This window comes from Carassius auratus, chromosome 37 (assembly GCF_003368295.1).
Source record: "Carassius auratus strain Wakin chromosome 37, ASM336829v1, whole genome shotgun sequence".
In the NCBI taxonomy this organism is placed as follows: domain Eukaryota; kingdom Metazoa; phylum Chordata; class Actinopteri; order Cypriniformes; family Cyprinidae; genus Carassius; species Carassius auratus.
The window spans coordinates 46,950-68,255 of record NC_039279.1 but is presented as its reverse complement, the minus strand read 5'-3'; the positions used below and the strand labels follow the sequence as shown (position 1 = coordinate 68,255).

The following is a 21,306-nucleotide window of genomic DNA, read 5'->3' as shown; positions in this document are numbered from 1 at the left end:
ACATTCGGTCATTATGTACTCACCCCTCATTTTTTTTTCCAAACTTGTATGAAATTCTTTCTTCTTTTGAACACAGAAGATATTTTGAAAAATGTTAGTATACGAACAATTGATGGGCACCATTGACTTCCATAGTATTTTATTTTATATTTTCCTACTATGGAAATCAACTGTTCAGAACATTTCCATGAATTTTTATTCTGGACATGAACTACTTCTTTAATCAAAATGTGATAATTATCGCTCCCTCTGATTTTTTGGAGGGAATGACCTTGCAATTCACATTTTCCTATAATCTCTCTTCTTAGCATAAGTCTCATCCTGCATTTTTCTCATTAAATATCCTCTTGTATTCAGAGAGACATAATACATAGCATTGTCTATTCAGAGATTATACAGCATGTTGATTTTAACAAATTTCTGACATATATTGGTTTTGTACAAATGGCATTCAAGAGTTTTTATAATTTTTCTATACATGCAGCATTTCCAGCTTTTATGTGATTAAGCTTTTGCTTCAGTTTATATACAGTTCATTCACACCCCTCCACACACAGAACACTATTACAGTAAAAATAACAAAAATACTATAAACACACACTCCTCTCACTGCTCAGGAGGTCAGAGACCTGAGGGTTATGTGTCCGTTCTCATGGATCGACTGACTCAAGAAGAAAATGAAGCATTATGTTTCAGAAAAAAAAAAAAAACAGGGCAAACTGACTGGGAAGTGTAGATGCATTCATTCGTTTATATATACACACACAACACAACACAAAAAAGTCAGAAAAACAAAACTTTTGATTTTACTACATTACATTTTAGTGTGAAGGCTTCAAGTTTAATTAAATCTGTGTGAATGTGTTCAGTCTGGAGAGATGGAGACCGTTTTATTGAGTTGATTCTCTCGGTGTCATTAAATTCTCTGGATCTCAAACAGCTTGACATCAGTGTCGTACCAAACAGGAGGATCCTCGTTACTAAAACAAGAAGAAAAAGCTAATGTAATTCTGTTTTATGAGATGTTAGCCACATTTCAAATTATAAATGCATGTAAAACATTACACTGATCAAGTCCTAATAAAAGATGTAATACAAAGCATTTGTGTGACTTTCCAGGCAGTGTAATTTTGAGTAGTTCCCACATTGTCCTGCAGAGGGAGACAGAGCGCAGGACTCACCGCAGGTAGATGATGCCCCACATGTATGTGCGGAACCACAGAGCCGTGCCCTCATTGGCCTGGTACTTGCGGATGAGGATGGGATGAGGAACCGGCAGCAAACCCACCAGAGTCCCGTGCTGCAGAAACTTCAGGATCTCAGACTCGTCCGTCAAACCTCTACAAGAACAGCAAGAGCATCCACTCTCAGTCAGGGGAAAATGAGAAGTCTAACACTTCCTTTAGGCTTCAAAACTGTAAGACCACATTGAAAACCTGGGATCAAAATATATTTTAACCCTGGCATTTAACAGACTTCTAGGATTGTGAGACATTCACTAATATAATGATATAAAATGAATATATCAGATTTCGAAGCAATTATTCAAATATACAATGCTCTTTACACACCTCAAATCATGCTGAAGAACAGGAACATGTTTTTGATCATACTATTTCTCAAAAAAAAATCGTTTACATAATTTTTAATTAAACCATTTGCATTGAATCACAACAGAAGTATTCTTAATAGTGGTCTCAGATGTTTAGGTAATGCCATTTTTGTTGAGTTGCATGTGTAAAACAGCCAGGCTCCTCAGTATTGAATGATAAATATGTATATCTCACTTGTCAATGCAGATTTTCTCCACCTGAGGCACCAGCACCTGCAGGAGTCTCATTATAGTCTGCAGAGGAAGTTTACTCTTCCAGGAGAGGACCTGAAAGAGAGCATGCAGAGATTGGATGTTTCGGAGAGGAAAATACATGTGATTTTCTTTCTTTCAGTCTATATAAGGTGCACACACTCATTGGTCTATACTTGAGGATCTATGACTGACCCAGTCTGGAGTAGGAGTCCAGTCTGATGAAGACAACACTCGTTTCTGACTCCCATCACAATCTCCGGTTTCACTCTTCTAAGTAGAAAATAAATAGTTTTTTATATAACCATAACAAAGTACTGTAGATTAAATGTGAGGGTCATCAGGTGATGCTGTACCTTTTCATCTTCACCTGAGGTCGGCTCAGTGTCTCTGACTCGTGTCTCAGAGCTGTGATCTGATTGGTCGTTTGTCGAGTCACTCTGCTGCAGTGAGAGCGTCGTTCCATCCTCAGAAACCTGTGAGGTTTCGGTTAGTTTATCAATGCCTACAACATATACAAACAAATACAGATTTATTTTAATGCCATTTCACAGCAAGGCCATTTTTATGGCAAGATTAAAGTGATCTTACAATCTTAAAAGTCATGCAAATAACAAAAATTAAGAAAAAAATGAAAGATAATAAATCAACAAATAAGCTGTGACATGACTAAAACCAGCAACACTAGCAGTTTCCATCCAAGTAAATCTTGCAAAATATTCCATAATAAAACATGTCCAAATATAACAAATTGTTTGGAGCCAAAATTAGGACTTCCTGGAAAACTGTTATTATTAAAACTTAAAGTATTATCATCATCACTAAGATTAAAATGATTAAAACCGGGGAAGCTACTGCGACTGATATTTCCTACATAATAATTGTGCCTGAGAATGTGCCGATGAAATGCAAAGCAAACACCGTCATGTTATCTTGTGTGGCATGCAGTCAGGTGAGATTTTTGGAAAGGTAATAATACCAAATCATTTTGATGACAGACATTTCAGAATGACTGAAACGATATTTGAGACGGCTGGTTCAGGTACAGTATTTAAATCACATGATCTTTAGTCACATGACTTTCTTATTTTTTTGCACATCACAGAATTTATTCAGTAAATGTGTTTTCAAACTACAGTAGTTTATGCCCATGTTTCTGTTTTGGATGAAGAAATTATCTGCCTGAATTGTGTGCATGTGTTATTGTGCACATTTTAAGATTTTATGCACTGGATACATAATTTCCATCCAGCTTTTTTAATGCCATATCTCAAAATTTGCATAGAAATGTGGATTTAAATGACTACGGTCTACTGAAGGGGGTTACGCACGTGGCATGGCCTTCAAGCTGGCGTTCAGAGTGCCTGTTTGAACTGGTGTGGTTTTATATGGGGCTTCACTACAGGGAGTGTTGCAGGGGTTGTTGGTCTCCATGAAGACGGCATTATGGGTACTGTTGCTCCTGCTTTTCCTCTGCAGGGCTTTCTGGATCGAGCTGACGTCTGTAGGCAGGTTAGCCAGCTGGTGAAAGAGGTTGCGTTTGCGGATGATGCCGTACACCAGGTTAAAGTTACCTGATTTTTAGAGAGAGATGAATACAAATGCTTATAAAAATTACAATAAATATTTGAATATGTTTGTGCAGTCTTTACTTATTTTATTTGTCATTTGTGACCCTGGAGCACAAAAGCAGTCTTGAATCTTTGGGGTATATTTGTAGCAATAGCCAACAAAAAACATTGTATGGGTCAAAATGATTGATTTTTTTTTATGCCAAAAAGATCATGTTCCATGAAGATTTTTTTTTCCTACTGTTAAGATAATCAAAACTTTTTGATTAGTAATATATATTGCTAATAATTAATTTGGACAACTTCAAAGGTGATTTTTCTCAGTATTTTGATGATTTTACTCCCTCAGATTTCAGATATTCAAATAGTTATATCTCAGACAAATATTGTCTGATCCTAACAAAGTTATTTATTCAGCTTTCAGTTGATGTATAAATCTCAAAAAAGAAAAGAAAAAGACAATTAAGGCTGGTTTTGTGGTCCAGGGTCACATTTAAAGGGAGAACTGCCACCATGACTGTGCTGACTGTATTTACAGCAGCGATGAAGCTTCAAAAGCTACTTACCATCAAACTGGTACTGAATGATGTTGTTAAAAACTTCTAGCAAAAAGAAAACCAGGTGATGGTTAACAGGTGAGAAGAACAGGAACCACGGGCTTGAGAAAACCTCTAGCAGATGTAGTAGTTTGTTGGCTGCTACCATAGACAGGCTTTTCAGGTAAGGAGACACTGAAAGAATAAAAGCAGTGATTTATCAGGAAGTGAAAATTTATTTATACGCATGTACATTTCCGTGAGGAAACTCGCATACCATTGACTATAATAGTGAGCAGACAGTCATACAGGGGCTGCAGTCGCTGATGTCCACTGGTGATGATCTTATGGAAAACCTGTCAATCAAAAAAAATATTTTGCATTTTAATGCTCATGCAATCAATTCTTAAATCGTATTAGCTTCACCAGGAATGCATTGACTGAAAAGATGCACACATTGAATGCAAAGCATGTTGCTTCTTCCTAATGCATAAATGCAAAATATTAATTAAGGAAACATTAAGCAATTTGGAAAATCGAAAACTTACATTAAATTTGAGGTCTGTTCTTTACAAAAAGGATGCAAAATGCATGAAATTTTGTGCACAAGTCATATGGACTACTTTAATTTAGCTTTAATTCAGTTTTGTTTGTGGCTTTCCAATATGATGCGACAAAGGCACATGAACGTATTTGTGTTCATCTCACCACTATCAGCAGGTCGGCATGAGTCCCAGCGAACACCGAAATATCCATCGGCACTCGCACACTGTATGGTTTATTCAGACGCACCCCAAAATTCCTCTCTCCACTTAACAGCAACAAGATGAACACGCAGATATGCACCAGACCGACACGTGCTGCAAACAGATGCAGATCATATTATTTAACTACAAATGTCTCTCAACGTATAATAAATATAAATTAATCTTGTACGTGTAGGAGTGAATGCTCCAGATACTCACACTGATTGGTGCGAGCGTCATTCAGATAGAATAGAATTGGTACCAGAATATCCAGCACATCACTGCTCTTCAACACATAGAACAGGAACTTCTGAAACACAGAGATGAAGAAATGGGAGTACAGAATTCATTTTCTACAAATTACGTAAGAATTGTCAAAATACATTTTTTGTAAAATAAAACATTTTATATGCATACATTTAATTTAAAAAATACAATAATGCAATAAAATAAATTGTATAAAAAAGTGGCACTTTGTTGAGGTCACAGAGTTTCCAGAAGAGCACCAGCAGCTCCTGATGAAACTGGATTTTCTTGCAGGAATGGGGCAGGTATGTCTGCAGCAGGGGGTTATTGAGCAGCCGGCTGATTCCTCGCAAAATTAAATGAAAGTCCTACAGGCAAAAAACATGCATTTTAGAAATACACGGGTGTTACTAGAAACACAATATGTGAGGATACTGATAATTTACAGTGTCTAAAGGTCTATTAGATGTGTAAGGTAAGAGTCGAGGGCTGTTGCCCTTGTTTTGGGGCGATTGTGAAGTGTTTGGGTGTCTTACCTCTTCTCTGTGAATTCGAGACAGGTAGTTTACAAACAGGTTTTCGCTTCTTGTCGTCTGAAACATCATGAGGGAAAATCTGATACTCAACTTGAGCGCATGAAATTCTGAGCGATCATAGTACTGAACACAGGTGAAATGTACAAAAATTATGCTACTTTTTCACACAAGAATGACTGTTTTTTAAGCCTTTTTAATGAAATTTCAGTTTTTCAGTTATTCAGCTCTGAATTCAACAAAAAAAGGACAAATTTTGTATTTACTATGCATTAATCGTGCTTACAGTTTCATGCATGTTACATTGCAGGATTATTGCATGTTTAGTTAGAGTTATCATCTCGTAAATAAATAGTTTTTGCATTTTTAACTAAAAATTAATTTTAGGATCTCATCAGAGCTGACATCATGTTTCAAACAGAATGTTCCCTTAACATTTGCAAAATATTTTTATAACATTAAAAAAAAATAACTTAATGGAAACATTAGCAAAATGTTCAAATAACTTCTGAACTTAAACGTTCAGAGAACATTCAGAAATAAAACAATCTTAGAAAAACATTCTTAGATTATTTAAGCTGCGATGCTATTCTGCACAGATTTGTGTCTTGTTACCTGGCATCCCTCAGCAGTTGTGTTCTTGTTGTAATCAGCAGAACAGGTGTCAGTGTTGTTGCTCAGGTTCGGGCTGGTGTTGGAGTTATCGACCAGCTCTTGATCTAATGAAACGATCAGAGTCTGAAGCGCCAGCTCCGCTAGCATCCCTCTCTGGTCAGAGAACATCAGGTGATTGTACGGGACGCCGTACCCCACCGGATCATACGCACATACCACGTTAAGAAGAGAGGTGAAGAGCGGCAGGGCATGTCTGACAGAGAGAGAGAGAGAGAGAGAGAGAGAGAGAGAGAGAGAGAGAGAGCGCAAACTTTAACTGCTGCATCATCAACGTATGACAACAAATGAGAGCATGTGTGCTTACCGGTTTTCTCTAGAGCAAAAGAACGAGACCCAGGGGTTGAGTGTGTGTGTGTCAGATGGAGACAGGTACATTTCTTCTGAGAAACACGTCAATAAAAGCTTCAACAACTCTGCCCTGAGAGTGAGGAAAAGAGAGTGAAAGGCATAGAAAAATAAATCAAGGATGCAATAAATTGGTCAAAACTGAGAGCAAAAACATTTATAAAGTTGCAAAAGATTTCTATTTTTTTTTCCAAACGCTGTTCTTTTGAACTTTCTTTTAGTTAAAGAAAATGTGAAAAAAAAAAAATCTTTCAAGGTTCCTAACACTTTAAAACATGTTTTTAACATGAATAATAATTAAGTCGTTTCTTTTGCAGAAAATCAGCATATTAAAATGATTTCTGAAGGATCTCGTGACACTACAGACTGGAGTAATGAAGCTGAAAACTCTGCTGGGCATCACAGAAATACATTACTAAGAAATAAATTATTTTGAAATGTACTCAAATAGCCAATAAAACCAATATTACTGTTTTTACTGTATTTACTGTACTGTTTTTGATGCATTAAATGTAACTTTAATGAGCATAAAATACTTAGTTTGACCCCAAACTGTTTTTTTGTAAAGTGCAACCACAAAAAAAAAAATACATAAAAAAAAATAAGAGGAGTTCTTCAACTTTTAGAGCAGAGGTTGATTGACAGGTGGGTAGGCGGTCCTAAATGTTTGTCATGGACACAGCAGGATAGATCAGATTTATAATACAGATGTAATGCGGTCACATGCAAACTACTACCAGCTGTAAAGTAGGTCAGAGTGTATAATTAGCACATAAGAGGGACAGGGCAGTATTTAGCGGCCGGATCTCTGACCTGTTGGAGTCATGGGTGTGATTGAGAGGCGGAGTCTGAGCAAATCCAACACCAGCTTCCCAGATGAACTCACAGCTGTCTATGGACTGGATATCAGAAGGCCCATCCTGAACACACACATAACTTATGTCAATAAAATAAACTGTATTCATATATTTTCCCACATTTAGATGGACAGAAATTGCGTTCCTGCTTAGGGTTTCCCAAACTGGTGTTCGCAGAATCACACAAGGAACAAACATACTGATGAAATATTACCCTAAACGCAGTGCAAGTTGATTTGGATAAAACATATCTGCCAAATGCATAAGATGTAAATGTAAATGTACATGAACTGTATGGTGGTTTTGCCAATTTTATGTTTCATGTAATGTTCTAGATGACATATTAAAACATGAGCTACTGCTGGTCACTTCTACGTCATTCTCATGGACTTAAGCAGGTGTTTCTCGGCCAGAATAAGTAATATGAATCTGATTTTATCAGTCAAAAGCTCTGCCAGATTAGGGAGGATTGAGAGGGTTACCGCACTGGTCCTGCTGTGGCTCTCCACAGTGAAGTCAGGACAGAAAAGCAGATCAGATATAGCTGTGAGGAGAGACTCCGCCAGCGGCCGTGTGCCCTCGTCATCGCTTTCATCCTACATCAACACAGAAACACACCAAATCAGTCCGTCGTACAACAAAGAAATCATGTTTTTAAATCACAAAAGCAGGAAACTCATGCATTCCATTTTTTTTTTAAACAGTGCAAACTTCAAGACTTCAATCTTGTGTGACGAATTTGAGAAGCTATTGGCTTTCTTAAGAGTTTCACTCACACAATCCCTTCATCAATACACTCATTCTGCTCCCTTCATCTCTCTAATCACAGGATATTTAATACGTTGTCGTTCTTTGAGAGAGACACAATCAGAGCAGTGTTTAGGCCGGTAACAGGAGACCGTAAAAATGCACAGCAGAACAAACGCTCTCTCACACAAGCTGCTCATGTTTAAGTTCGTGCTAGGCAAAGCTTTGCTGTGTATTTTCTTAAAACCTGCTTGCACAGCTCGATTTCAGCGGTGATGTTCTGGGAGTGCGTGCAAAGATTGCATGCTTTACTCGCATTATCAATAATTTGGAGAGCTAAGAACTTTAAAAATGAACTTCCAAATGTCCACTTACCACAGTCTTGCCCACTTTTGGTACAGTGGACCAGAAGAATCCACGCCAGTCTGGATCCTCGAAGATATACGGCAGAATCCGAGTCAACAGACGAATGCAGCTCAGTACTGTCTGCCTGTCTCTCTCACACACACAGCCTGAGTCGGCATTCAACACAAGCCTTTCCACCGCCTGCAAAACACACACACACACACACACACACACACTTGTTTTCCAAGCAAAATATATTCATTTTAGTTGCATAAACGTTCAACTTTTCATGCTGCAGTGGTTCATCAATATGCATGCATATTCATGTTTATCAAAAAAATTCAGTCCCAAAACATAAATGTAACATACGTGAAAGAGACTAAATATACAATGCACAAAAAAAAGTATTTTAGAGACAAATCTAATTCACAGAACAAATAAGAATCATGAGAATCATAAATTGTCAATATTTTTCTTTAAATCTAAAAATAAAATAATTAATGATGTGTATTTCAGACACATTTCCAAAATATGGTTCCTTTACTAATAACAATGCATTTTTTTTCTGACTTTTTTCTATGCATCTCTTTCAAGTCAAAACAGACTTAAATGCATGCATGTTTACCCAAGAGTCATATTATTAAAGTACAAAACATTTATTTTGTAGTACATCATAAGCCCCCTCCCGTGCTGAGATCACATAACCATATTTTTCTCATCATTAACCTCCACTATGGGACACAGGCAGTGTGTACCTTGTAACAGAGGGTTGCCAGATTGGACGGAGACTCCTCTCTCACTGCACGGATCTCAGCAGCAGGAACCAGAGCAAAAATATCCTGTGAAGTCAGGTTGACGTCAGTCCAGAACTGGTCCCAGAACACATCCTCAGAGGCCTCTACTGGCTACAAAATCACACAAGGGTGCATTTTTAAAAGTCAAAATTAAAAAAGGATAAATGCATTGAGATAAGATAGTGACATCTTCAGTCTATAGACATCTTCTCCTGTATCTACTTTCATTATTTCTCAAAAATGTGAAACTTCTTTACGGTCCTAAATGCTTAATTATCTAACAAAATATATTATTGTTATTATTATTATTTTTTTACCATTTTAGGAAAGGGTGTTGACAGAATTGTGGCGATTAATTAATGTAAATCCCTCATAAACACACCGTTTTTACTGAGAAACATTAAGCAGGTCAGCTACAACTTAACAATAGGAGCATCAAATGTAAACGTCAATAAGAAACGAGAAAAGCATGTAATTAGAACAAACATCATGACTCTTGAATGCACACAGCTGTCATGTTTAAAGTTTTTGATTCTCTCTTGCATGGGATACATCTTAATAAAATGATGATTACAAACTTAATTTAATATAAAAAGAAAGTTTAAATGTCCAAACTAGTATAATATTAGATATTATTTTGAAAAAAAAAAAAAAAATGCACCAGGCGACAGTTTTCCATCTGCTACACTTTAACAGCGCTTCTGAACTAGTTTAACCCTACACAAAGGCTCGTAAAAGTCAAATAAAATAAGCCCGACCTGTGTTTTGGTTGTAAGTTGTATCACCGCTTTTCTGAAGTTCAGTTTGGAGTCTGAATTACCCATCTCGCTCGGATCTGTCCACCGCGCACCTGTAGCGCAGGTGAAAACGACGCCACATTACCAATCCTATAGCGACGAAGGCGAAGCTCATGAATATTAATTACGCTGCGCCGACGTTGACGTCAACCTTGCTGACGCATCCAATCATGTAATGTATTCATATTTGAGATTCGTTGATTCGCCTGCTTCCATGGCGCCCGTTTCAAACGTTAGCCAATCAGATTGGGCAACTGAGAGAACATCCCGTTACGTCATGAATATTCATGAGACAAGGCTTTTAGCCATAGTAGAAATCGTTTGTTCATGACCAGGATGCAAGCAAAGTCTTTTTCCGGGTGTGTAAAGTAAATGTTTGCTCAAGGATTACTCTTTAGATGTTGAATGCCTTAAGCATTAACTTTAAGCTGCTTCTTTAAAGGCGCGGCCTGCATTGAATACAATGGACGATGTCCCCAGAATAAGCGTTTCCTTTATTAGTCTGCGATATGGCATAAGATACTATGATTCATGTACAGTATAAACATACAGTAAACGCACAATGATATTTTCTCTTTTGCCAGTGGAAGTATTTTTTCTTGAAGGTGTTTAACATTCTAAGTGAAAAACCACCAGATGTTGCAGTGTTGGTCATTGCTTTTTAATAATAATGTTTAGAAGTACAAATATTCCATGTTATCTCATTAAATTTTTAGCTCACGAAACCTGCTGCCATTATAATTATATAAGAATTAGACAAATGTTTTTATTTGTTTCATATGAAGATTAACATTGTTTGGTAGCAAATTACTCATTTAATTCTTTCATTTTACAGTGAAATTTTGGGTTTTTAAAATGTAATTCAGATATTCACATATCAAAAATGGCAAAAGAAGCTGCCTCATATGACAATATTTGGCCAAATATTACAAGCAAATTTTGTTTAAATGCACATCATTTTCAAATCCAAAATTCATTCAGAAAATATGTACATGCTTTACTTGGAACAGTCTTGTTTACATTTACATAGATAATTGTTTACATGTGTTCATTCTTAATGTTTATTATTCTCCAAAACAATTTGTATCTAATATCACCCAGCATTTCCTGTCTTTGTTTCTTTGATGACCAGTTGATTAACCAATGGCAACTCTGGTCTTCATAGAAAAGTTTTTTTTCAAATGCATCACAATATTTTTGCGCAATTGGAACAAGATAAAATACATATTTATATGCAACACAAATCAACTGCAAAAATAACATTAATTTTAATATATCAGTTATCAAGTATGTTATTTAATTTTTTAATATGTACACTTGTTGCTAAGAATCACGCAGGAATCTGATCTGATTTTAGGTAAACATATGAATTATTGTTATCACTGTAATAACAGAGCAACCAGTACACAACAGAACTGCACAATGTAGTAACCCGATTAAATGGCAAGCAAACCATAGCTACAGTCTTGCATAACTTTCAAATAAATTAAAAACTGGTTTAGGTTATTGTTTAGAGCTTACGCTTGGTTCCAGTAAAGGTCAACGCACATGTATTAATAAAGGCACTGATGAGATCGTGAGAGCTGGAGATCATCATCACTGTGTTCAGCTGCTGAAGAGACAATCTCTCTGAGTGTGCTCTGCAGCAGCATTTAACCTCAGGTAAAGTGATTTCTCAAAATTTTTGTCACTTTTTTTCTTCTTGTTGTATGATTTATGGAATAGATGCAATTAAGTTTCTAATAAATTGAAAAACTGACTTGGACTGAAATAATTTTATTATGCAAGAAGTATAGCATGAAGCAGTGCGGGACAATGAATGCAAGAACGGTAGTTTACAGTAGTGTCAAGTTTAGTACAGATTATACAAAAGTTTTTAATTGCAGAAAACCACAACGGATCATTCAGAGTCAGGTTGTTTTGTTTTTACAGGTCATTTGGTCATAATGAGGTTTCTAATCTCACTTTTTGTTTCACTGCTTCTGCTGGTTAATGGTGAGTACATTTATAAAAGTTGTCAGATTTCTGTCTCTTAAATGTCAGCTGACTGGAAGCTATATTAACTCATGCTTCAATTTTGCATCAACAGGTGAAATAGTCAATGGACAAACTTCAGGTACAACAAAATCCAACCTACAACTTCAAGCAGAATCTACAACTTCCAGCTCTGATCCCTGCTATGATTATAACACTCTTGATGAATACTGGAGAGACACACGACAAGACGCGTATCAGTACTATGGACATGATGACACTCTTGTTGAATGGAGTGGCTGGTATCGGCTGTATCTGAATGGAGAAAGTGCTCAGATGTCTGAGTGGTGTGTGAGTCATGTGGGATGTGGTGGTGAAACTGGACTGTATCTCACTGGTTCTCATCCAACACTTGATGATGGAGTGGTAACCCGTGAAGTTTTGGGAAATTATATGTGGTCTAGCCAGTGTGACAACTACACTTCCACATCTATCCAAGTCAAAGCCTGTCCAGGAGATTATTACATCTATGAATTTGTCAAACCCAACATATCAGCCTCTGGACCTACATACTGTGCAGGTAAAAAAACAATTACAAAACTAAATTTTAAAGAGAATTGTGCCATTTCTGTTGAAAGAAAATTGGTGATAATGATGTTACCCAGACCATTCTTGTACCATGCCTGTTCAGTCAGATCCATGTTAAACATATACTTGCTCCAAATATAACTTTACTTAAACCAGAAGTTGTTGTGTTAAAATTAAGTTTAGACTGTTTTGAAAAACTCAACCTAGGAATGGCCGACTTGAATTTAAAGTGAGATAGGGGAACGTATTTAAAAAAAATAAATAAAAAAAAATACATAATTCACCTGCAATGATATTTATACTTGTTATTTATCTCTTACACAAAAAGTGTTTGAATGCATAACTTAACATTTCTCTTTTGGCCATGACAGTTGTTTTCATCAGCTCCAGCAGTGATCCCTGCTACAACTATGAGTCTCTGGATCGTCCCTGGAGAGCCAACAATGAAAGTGGAGGTAATGTTTGTGATGAATCTTTCTCCTGGAATGGCTGGTACCGGCTTTTCTACTATGGAATGAACATCCAGATGCCAGAGACCTGTGTTAGTTCATCCAGCTGTAGCACAGGCATCAGTCTGTGGCTCAATGGTCCTCACCCTCAGATAGAGGATGGAGTGGTGACCAGAGAGGTCTGTGGTAAATATTATTGGGGTGGCTGTTGTAATTACAAGACAAACCCCATCAGAGTGAAAGCATGTCCAGGAAATTACTATGTCTATGAACTTGTGAATCCACAAATCGGATGTTCAGGATACTGCACAGGTAATGTGCTTTTTCTATCTTTCTCTTCCTCTTTTTCTCTTACTCACTCCGTCTTTTAAACAAAGTCTTTCAAAATGTTTAAAATTACGTAAATTGAATTTATGTCAAGAAAGTTCTCCTTTTTTTTTTTTTTAGATGTCAGCACAATTTCACGGTCAATTTCCTCTGTAAGTCCAGATATAATTACTGGATCCAGCATTACCTCGAGTAAGATCTATCTATCTATCTATCTATCTATCTATCTATCTATCTATCTATCTATCTATCTATCTATCTATCTATCTATCTATCTATCTATCTATCTGTCTGTTTTTTGTTGTTTTTTTTGCCAGTGAAAGTGAAATCACATGTTTGTTTGTTAATGTGTTTGATTAGTTCAGATTTGCACTTGTAAAGTTGCTCATTGAAATATAACAGGTCTGTTTTGGTCTCTCACTAACACAGATTATGACCCGTGCAATAACTGCAACATACTCGACAACTACCGGAGAAGCACACTCAATTACGGGTATTGGTATGGCTCTACAAATGGACTTGATGACACTCGTGTAGAATGGGACGGCTGGTATCGACTCTTCATTAATGGAGCAAGTGCTCAGATGCCTGAGTGGTGTTTTAATTATATGTCATGTGGAGGTTATAGTTCTCTGTATCTTGGTGGCTCTCATCCTCGTCTTGAAGATGGAGTTGTTACTCGTGAAGTTTACGGCTCTCGCTATGATCAGTGCAGTCGCTACAGATCTGAACCAATCCAAGTTAAAGCTTGTCCTGGAAATTATTACGTCTACAAATTTACCAGACCAACTCTTTCAATCCCAGCTCCTGTATATTGTACAGGTATGTTCTTTGTATTTTATATGCTTTTATATTGAGGTTTTCATATTATTTTTTATCTTGGAATAATTTATTTGGCACTGTATATAATAGTCTTTTTCTCTCTCTCTCTTTTTTTTTTTTAAATAATAGTTCCTTTCTCTACCATAATCATCGATCCCTGCTACACTTACACCAGTCTGGATGAGCCTTGGAGAGCCACTGACAACTATATCTATACTAACAATTATTACTATGGGATGTGTGATTATAATGTGGAGTGGAATGGCTGGTACAGGATGTTCTACAATGGTCAAAAAACTCAGATGCCAGAATCATGTGTTAGTTATGGCATGTGTGGCACTTATTTTCCACTGTCACTCAACGGCCCTCATCCACAGCTGGAAGATGGAGTGGTCCTCCGTCAGGTCTGTTTATCAGTGAGCGGCTGCTGTGATTACAGATCCCACCCTATAAGAGTCAAAGCCTGTCCTGGAAATTACTATGTTTATGAGTTTGTCAAGCCAATGTTTTGTGGAGCTTACTGTGCAGGTAGATACATCTAACCACATACACTTTGTTCACTATTGTGGGATATTTTTTTTGGAAATGAGTGACATTAACAGAAATCTTTCTCATATCAGATGTCAGAGGCCTTAATGAGACATCAACCACTGGTAAAGTACTGTTCGGTTATGCTCAAATCACTGATATTTGTAAAATGCAATTTATTTCTGTGATGCGCAGGCAGCGCAGCTGTATTTTCAGCATCATTACCCCAGTCTTCAGTGTCACATGATCTTCAGAATTCATTCTAATATTCTTATTTGATTCTCAAGAAATATTTTTGATGATTATCAATGTTTAAAACAGCTGTTCTGCTTCATATTTTGTGAAAACTGTGATAGTTTGATATTAAAATGACTGATCCCAAACTTTAGAATGGTAGTGTATACATTTGTGACATGTCTTTTCATATTTTGAGAAAAATGAGTTTTCCACTCTTTTATACACTTGGATTAACTTTATTCTTTACTCTTGGATTAAACTTTTTAATGAATAAATCAACTACAACAGCAGTCAATGGCCATATTTGTAACAGAATAATTGTAGTTTATACCCCTGTCAATTTATTTGATTCATTCTTTGGTTCTCTCCTTCAGAGCCCTGTGCTGAACTCAACTGCACAGAGGATGAATGGTGTGGAGAGAAAAACGGCGTCTATGGCTGTTTGTGTTACGAGAACCAGACCATATCAGATTCTTTTGGTGAAGATCATTCAACTACAAAACTTTTAAATATAGTTTTATAAGTAATTATTATTATTATTATATATTGTTTTGTTTATTCCAACAATGTTTTGGATGATTTTTTTCTCTCAGACTTTTCAGAAAGCTGTGAAAGCAGCTCTGGCTCCATGTCTGTGTCTCGCTGTCAGCTCTTTGAGGCTGGTTTTCCAGCTGACGTCTTACACCTCAATGATCCCAGCTGCAGAGGAACAGTCCGGAATGGCAGAGTGGAATTCCATTTTGATAATGATGAACATATCTGTGGCACAAATCTTCTGGTAGGATATATTATGAACATGCCTGTTAAATGTACTATTATCTCTTTGAACGTTTGATAAAAAAAAAAAAAAAAAAAACTCTGAAAGAACATCCTTTTTATCATACCTGTGACTTAATGTTGATTTACTAATGCTGCTCTTGCTGTAAAATTTTGCATGTAAAGAAATTTTTAGGCAAAGCTCTAATCAACAAACACTTTAGATAGTGGTCGAGGAGTAAAATAAACAGATTGACATGTTTAAATACTATTTCTGTTGCCCACAGGCCAACGGCACCCACTTCATCTACAGTAACTATATTCTGGGGACACCGAGGTCAGAAGGTCTCATCAGCAGAGAGAAAATCCTCAAGCTTTCTTTCAGCTGTGCTTATCCTCAAACACAAACACTTTCCATGAATGTGGAAATCAATCCACTGGAGAGGTGGGACTCTTTTAAGCAAGAAAAAATAATGCACAGTAGAAAAATGTGTAAATATTTTTTCTAAGGAAATATGTACTGTATGCTATGGTCTTCACTGTTGTTTATACAGCACTTTGTACAATGCATATTATGAAAGCAGCTTCACAGTGTTAAACATGAAAATAGTGTGTCAGTAACAATGTAATTCTGTTGTAAAGCAGTTCTAAAATGATGGCAATGGTAAACAGTCAATTTTCTTTTAAAGACAGTTCAGTTCTCTGTGCATAATCTCTGTGTCTGTGCAATCGAATCGATAATATTCTAAAAATTTCTAAATATAGATTGAGTGGAAATCCTGTTTTGTTTTTTAATGAATCTTGAACATTTCGACAGCATTGTGCACAAGACTCTTCCCGCTGGAGAAGGCAGATATCAGGTTCGGATGATTCCATATGAGGATGATGAGTTTACTCGGCCCTTCACTGGTAGAGTGGATGCAGAGCTGGACCAGAAGATGAATGTGGAAGTTCGTGTCGAGGGGGTTGACAGCCGTCAGTTTGCTCTGGTGATGGACACGTGTTGGGCTACACCTGAGAATGATCCTGATTACAGTCTCCGCTGGGATCTCATCCTCACAGAGTAAAGCTGTGCTGTTTCAGGATTACCTGTGAAACTTTGATTAGATTTGTTGATTGTCATTGTTAATATTCTCAGGTGTCCCAATCCAAATGATGACACAGTGGAGCTGCTGCAGAACGGCGTCTCGACATCCAGCCGTTTCTCCTTCAGGATGTTCATCTTCACTGCAAACTCCACTAAACTTTACCTGCACTGCGCTGTTCACCTGTGCCTTCTGTCAAGCAACCGCTGCTCAACGGTGAGTTTAAAAGTGGATCAAACACTATATAGCATCAGACAATCTTCACCTTTAATGTTTATGGTGCTGAGGTTAAGGAGTTGTTAAAACTACTTGTTTTGGCCTCCCTCTGCTGGACACTTTGTGCGCTACTATTTATGTTTTCTGTGGTTGTTCTTCTTTTTTCTCTTTTAGGACTGTAACTCTGAACATCAGTGGAGAGAGCGCAGGTCTCTGGACTTCCATGACAGTGCTTCCATATCCCTGGGTCCTCTGATGTTGTCTGAAGGGAACACAGGTGATCATTTCATTTATCTTAATTATTTGTAAATAAAGGTTAATAATTTATTTCATAAATACATTTCATTGCATTATATTTCCTGTTCACAGATAAGTGGGTCCCACAGCAAGTGAACGTATCTGAGGCTTCTCGTCTGTGTGCTTCTCTGATGCTGTTACTTGCTCCTCTGATGAGTTCCCTGACCCTTTTTTAGTTTATTTCCAGAAAATGTTTTACATTTTACAAGTATATTGTCTAGTTCCATAATAAAGATGCAGCAAGAGATTTTTGCCAAATGATGTTGATATTTGAAAGCACCAAAACAAACATGCTCATACCCCAAAAGGATCTCGCCCCTATTTTGATAACTCTGCCCCACACGAATGTTCACAACACTGTCAGTGACAATGGCAGAATCTGCTATGCCTACGACCACAGCATATTCAAGCAAAAGCCAACACAGAAAAGTTGTGTTAAAAAGCAAAATCAACGTAATACACTTATCAAGAAGACAAGGTCCTATGGTTGCAGGTTCGAGCATTGTACCAGGAGGAATTGTGGGTGGGGGCAGTGAATGTACAGCGCTCTCTCCACCTTCAATACCATGACTGAAGTGTCCTTAAAAGGCACCGATCCCCCAACTGCTCCCCGGGTGCCGCAGCAAAGAAAGGCTGCCCACTGCTCCAGTGTGTGTGTGTGTGTGTGTTTGTGTGTGTGTGTGTGTGTGTGCACTTTGGATGGGATAAATGCTAAGCATTAATTCTGAATATGGGTTACCAAACTTGGCTGTGTGTCATGTCACTTTCACTTTCGCTTGAGTTTCTCCACCGCTGGAGACCTGCTCCAATATTTACGTGGCCCACATCTCTTGCCTGATTGTAATTCTTTTTTTTAATGTTTTGTTCCTCTTTTTTATCTTTCATCTCTCTCTATCTATAGTCGATCTGCTAATATCCATCCTGAGCACTCTCTCTTCTCCCTATCATTACTAGACACAATCCTTACTGCTGATTGGCTGTGAGTGTGTTTTGGGAATTGCTCCGAGACTGTGGTCAAAACCGATTTTCAAAAATGCATCTTGATGATGATGATACACTATTGTGGGTTTCTACATAGTTTTTTATATCATAAATGTGTTAACGTGACTTAATAAAATAATTATTAAAACTTATATCATTCTATTGTACTTGAGGGGATGTGCTAATAACAAATACAATCAGATTTTTGATTATTGAAAATCATGCAAAAACATTTATAGGGCCATTTATTTTCTGTAACTAAGTAATAAAAAAAAAAAAAAAAATGCTTGTCAAAAGGACCAAACTGAATTATACAATATTGTGATGATAGAATATTTGGATTTATTTCCTTACATTATGTTTGCTATTTTATTCTGCCATTTATAATGGGACATAAACAATAGGGACATGATCATGCAGTCTGGATAATGGTAAATGGTAAATGGACTGCATTTATATAGCGCTTTCAACAGACCACATGGCCATCCAAAGCGCTTTACAATTTGCCTCACATTCACCCATCCACTCACTCATTCACACACCGACGGCGGTGTCTGCCATACAAGGCGCCATCCAGCTTGTCGGGAGCAGCTGGGGTTAGGTGTCTTGCTCAAGGACACCTCGACACTTGGTCAGGTGGAGCCGGGGATCGAACCACCAACCTTCCGGTTTGTAGACAACCTACATGAACCACTGAGCCACTGCCGCCCCAGTAATTATAAGTCCGGATTAATGCAAAATATAAATGAGAAGAAACAATAAATACATTTGAAGATTAAATCAAATTGAGTTTTCCTTTTGTAAGAGTTTCTTCAGTAAAAGTAAGATAAAGTTTAATGACCAGGATGTTATCTTTGTGCTGCTATGTTTGCAGCCGTTTTGCTTATTTTCCATAGTGATTCAATAATAGTTTGTATGAGAGGAGTCTTGCTATTAAACGCTCCTTTCTAAAGCTTTTGAAGAATGTTGCAGCGCTGGTTGAATTATTCTTTCTCTAAAGGTGAGATTAGGTGAGGATCAGTCGCTAGCTAGATTTAAAGGTTTCATTTAGTGTTCTAGTTTGTAAAGAAGGTGAAGAGAAAGTGAAATTTAGGAGTTGTTAGGGCAGAGTGCATTCAGTGTGACACAAATATCTAGGTTAGTTCATATCTGTACAGTCCTCTGACACTCTTCTTTAATATTCCAGCATCTTACTAAAGCCCCTTCAAATGCATCCCTGATAGTTTTATTAGAATGCTGCAAAAATCTGTTTATATTTCAATTTACATATTGTTGACTGCATTTCTGCAACATTCAGGTCCTAAATGCATTTGTCTTTTGTTTCTTTTAATATACATATTTGGAATATGCAACAAACAAGTACAATTCAAGTCTTTATTTATAAGATTGTTAAATTTGATCATAAGTAATCAGCAGATCTGTCAATCATCAATGACCAGGCTGTGTAACTTAAACTCTAAATATGTTCCTGCCAAACGTGTCTTCATGATACATATGAACTTAAGCATGAGGTATGAGCTGCTGTGTATGTAGTTTTAACACATAGAAGTAGTGATTGTGTTACTGTTGGTTTCTGAGGATTAACCTGCTGGTCATGCGGGAGATTCTTTGACCTGGTGTGGTACAGTATACTAACTAACAACTAAGTTGTTAGGTTTTTGGAAAAAGATGGTAATATGATTTAACAGTTAATTTTTCAGATGCACTTTAGCCAAAATTTATTTCATTTGGCATTCATTTACCAACACCATTCTTATAATGAACATGTGGATAAAATTGTCTTCATTTCAGTTCACTAAGAAAGTATTTTTGTTTAGTGGAAATGCATCGTCTGTAGTGTGTCTCTATGAGATTTGTGCTTCAGTCAGAACCAACAGATACGATCAGCTTCTAATAATCTTCTGTTTTTTTTATGGGAGTATTTATATATTAATAAATATTTGGCCACTAATAATATTCAGTAACTGAAATTACTAGAATTTATCACAGATAATGCAGAATAAAAAACAAACCAAAAACAAAACACTGTTCTTGCAGTAGTGACAGTCACGTACTGAAAGTACTTCTTGAGGAATCTTGATCAACTTGTCACAAAATTTTCTGGAAAAACAATTCCACTTTCAGTGATTGACAGCTGAAGTTCAGTGACTTGATAAAGAGAGATTGCATCGTTATTGTCTGATGGTTTTCTATATGTCCTACAATGTAAAAGAAGAACAATAAGCTATACAGTTTGACTGAAGAAATGAGGAAACAAACAAAAAAAAAGCTTATTGCTGCAGCATATTTAGTACAATGCGGCTGTCATTTTTTTAATCCTGCACACTTGCAAGATTCCTTTCGTTTATATTGCAATTAATGATACCTAATGCAGTAACTAATGAACATTAATTTTACTGCTTTTAATAAATAATAGTATTGTATTAAATGTATTATATTACGCTGCTTCATAAGAAAATATGCAATGATTTACTTAATTTGTTTAAAATGTATTAGTGTATCGTCTCAAGAAAGCAATAATAACAGTAAAAGTATGTTCATAAATGCTGTAAATGTATTTAATTTTATTTTTATTTTTTTAATTACAAAAAAATTGAAGCTTGCAGCTTACAAGCATTGCACATTTGGAAAAAAAGGTAAACTTAAAAAATTTAAATTAACAGTGGCACATTGATCATTTAATTTAACATCACTAATATATTTTTTTAATTCCTTAGTCTGTACCTCTTTTCTAAGGAGACACATTATTGTGCATCACATGGTTTATGAGACGTGGGTTTTTTGAATGATATGCTAAAATGTGCAGTTGATTAATGTAGTAGATTCCTAAAGAGTGTAATTCTGCACCTGAATATAGTGTTCACTTCCCTCAATTATCCAAGATTAGACTTTATTCTGCAGACTTGATTTTACTTTAAATTAAATGATTGAATGATTGATTGATTTTTCTCACTTTGGGGAAGTGCCAACATTTGCCTGTTTTGCCTAATTCTGTTTATTTTACGTTATCTTTATAAATCAGATTTCATGCATATTTGATGCTTATTCTC

The 21,306-nt window shown here is 36.5% G+C and overlaps 2 protein-coding genes across 4 annotated transcripts; one reads left to right on the top strand and one right to left on the bottom strand.

The window, feature by feature from the left end:
- Positions 1 to 585: 585 nt before the first annotated feature.
- LOC113055783 (protein HID1-like) lies at positions 586 to 10,110 on the bottom strand. 3 transcript variants are annotated; one of them, XM_026222144.1, is made up of 19 exons: positions 9,958 to 10,110; positions 9,161 to 9,310; positions 8,436 to 8,606; positions 7,796 to 7,909; positions 7,270 to 7,376; positions 6,416 to 6,529; positions 6,052 to 6,304; positions 5,440 to 5,562; positions 5,131 to 5,271; positions 4,877 to 4,967; positions 4,620 to 4,771; positions 4,189 to 4,267; positions 3,942 to 4,106; positions 3,136 to 3,378; positions 2,161 to 2,309; positions 2,000 to 2,077; positions 1,788 to 1,879; positions 1,182 to 1,340; positions 586 to 980 (listed from the first exon to the last, which is right to left on the bottom strand). In XM_026222144.1, the coding sequence occupies exons 1-19, from the start codon at positions 10,021 to 10,023 to the stop codon at positions 917 to 919; spliced, it is 2,511 nt and encodes an 836-aa protein (XP_026077929.1). In that variant the 5' UTR covers positions 10,024 to 10,110; the 3' UTR covers positions 586 to 916. The 3 variants fall into 3 exon arrangements, with proteins under 3 accessions (XP_026077929.1, XP_026077930.1, XP_026077931.1); XM_026222145.1 differs by having other exon boundaries at positions 2,000 to 2,074; XM_026222146.1 differs by having other exon boundaries at positions 5,440 to 5,496.
- A 1,832-nt stretch (positions 10,111 to 11,942) lies between these two features.
- Positions 11,943 to 17,482, top strand: LOC113056462 (uromodulin-like). Its single transcript, XM_026223266.1, has 13 exons — positions 11,943 to 11,991; positions 12,086 to 12,550; positions 12,930 to 13,319; positions 13,455 to 13,526; positions 13,764 to 14,156; positions 14,286 to 14,684; positions 15,296 to 15,400; positions 15,515 to 15,699; positions 15,965 to 16,122; positions 16,495 to 16,740; positions 16,816 to 16,978; positions 17,153 to 17,255; positions 17,348 to 17,482. The coding sequence occupies exons 1-13, from the start codon at positions 11,943 to 11,945 to the stop codon at positions 17,449 to 17,451; spliced, it is 2,832 nt and encodes a 943-aa protein (XP_026079051.1). The 3' UTR covers positions 17,452 to 17,482.
- The last annotated feature ends 3,824 nt before the right edge of the window (positions 17,483 to 21,306 follow it).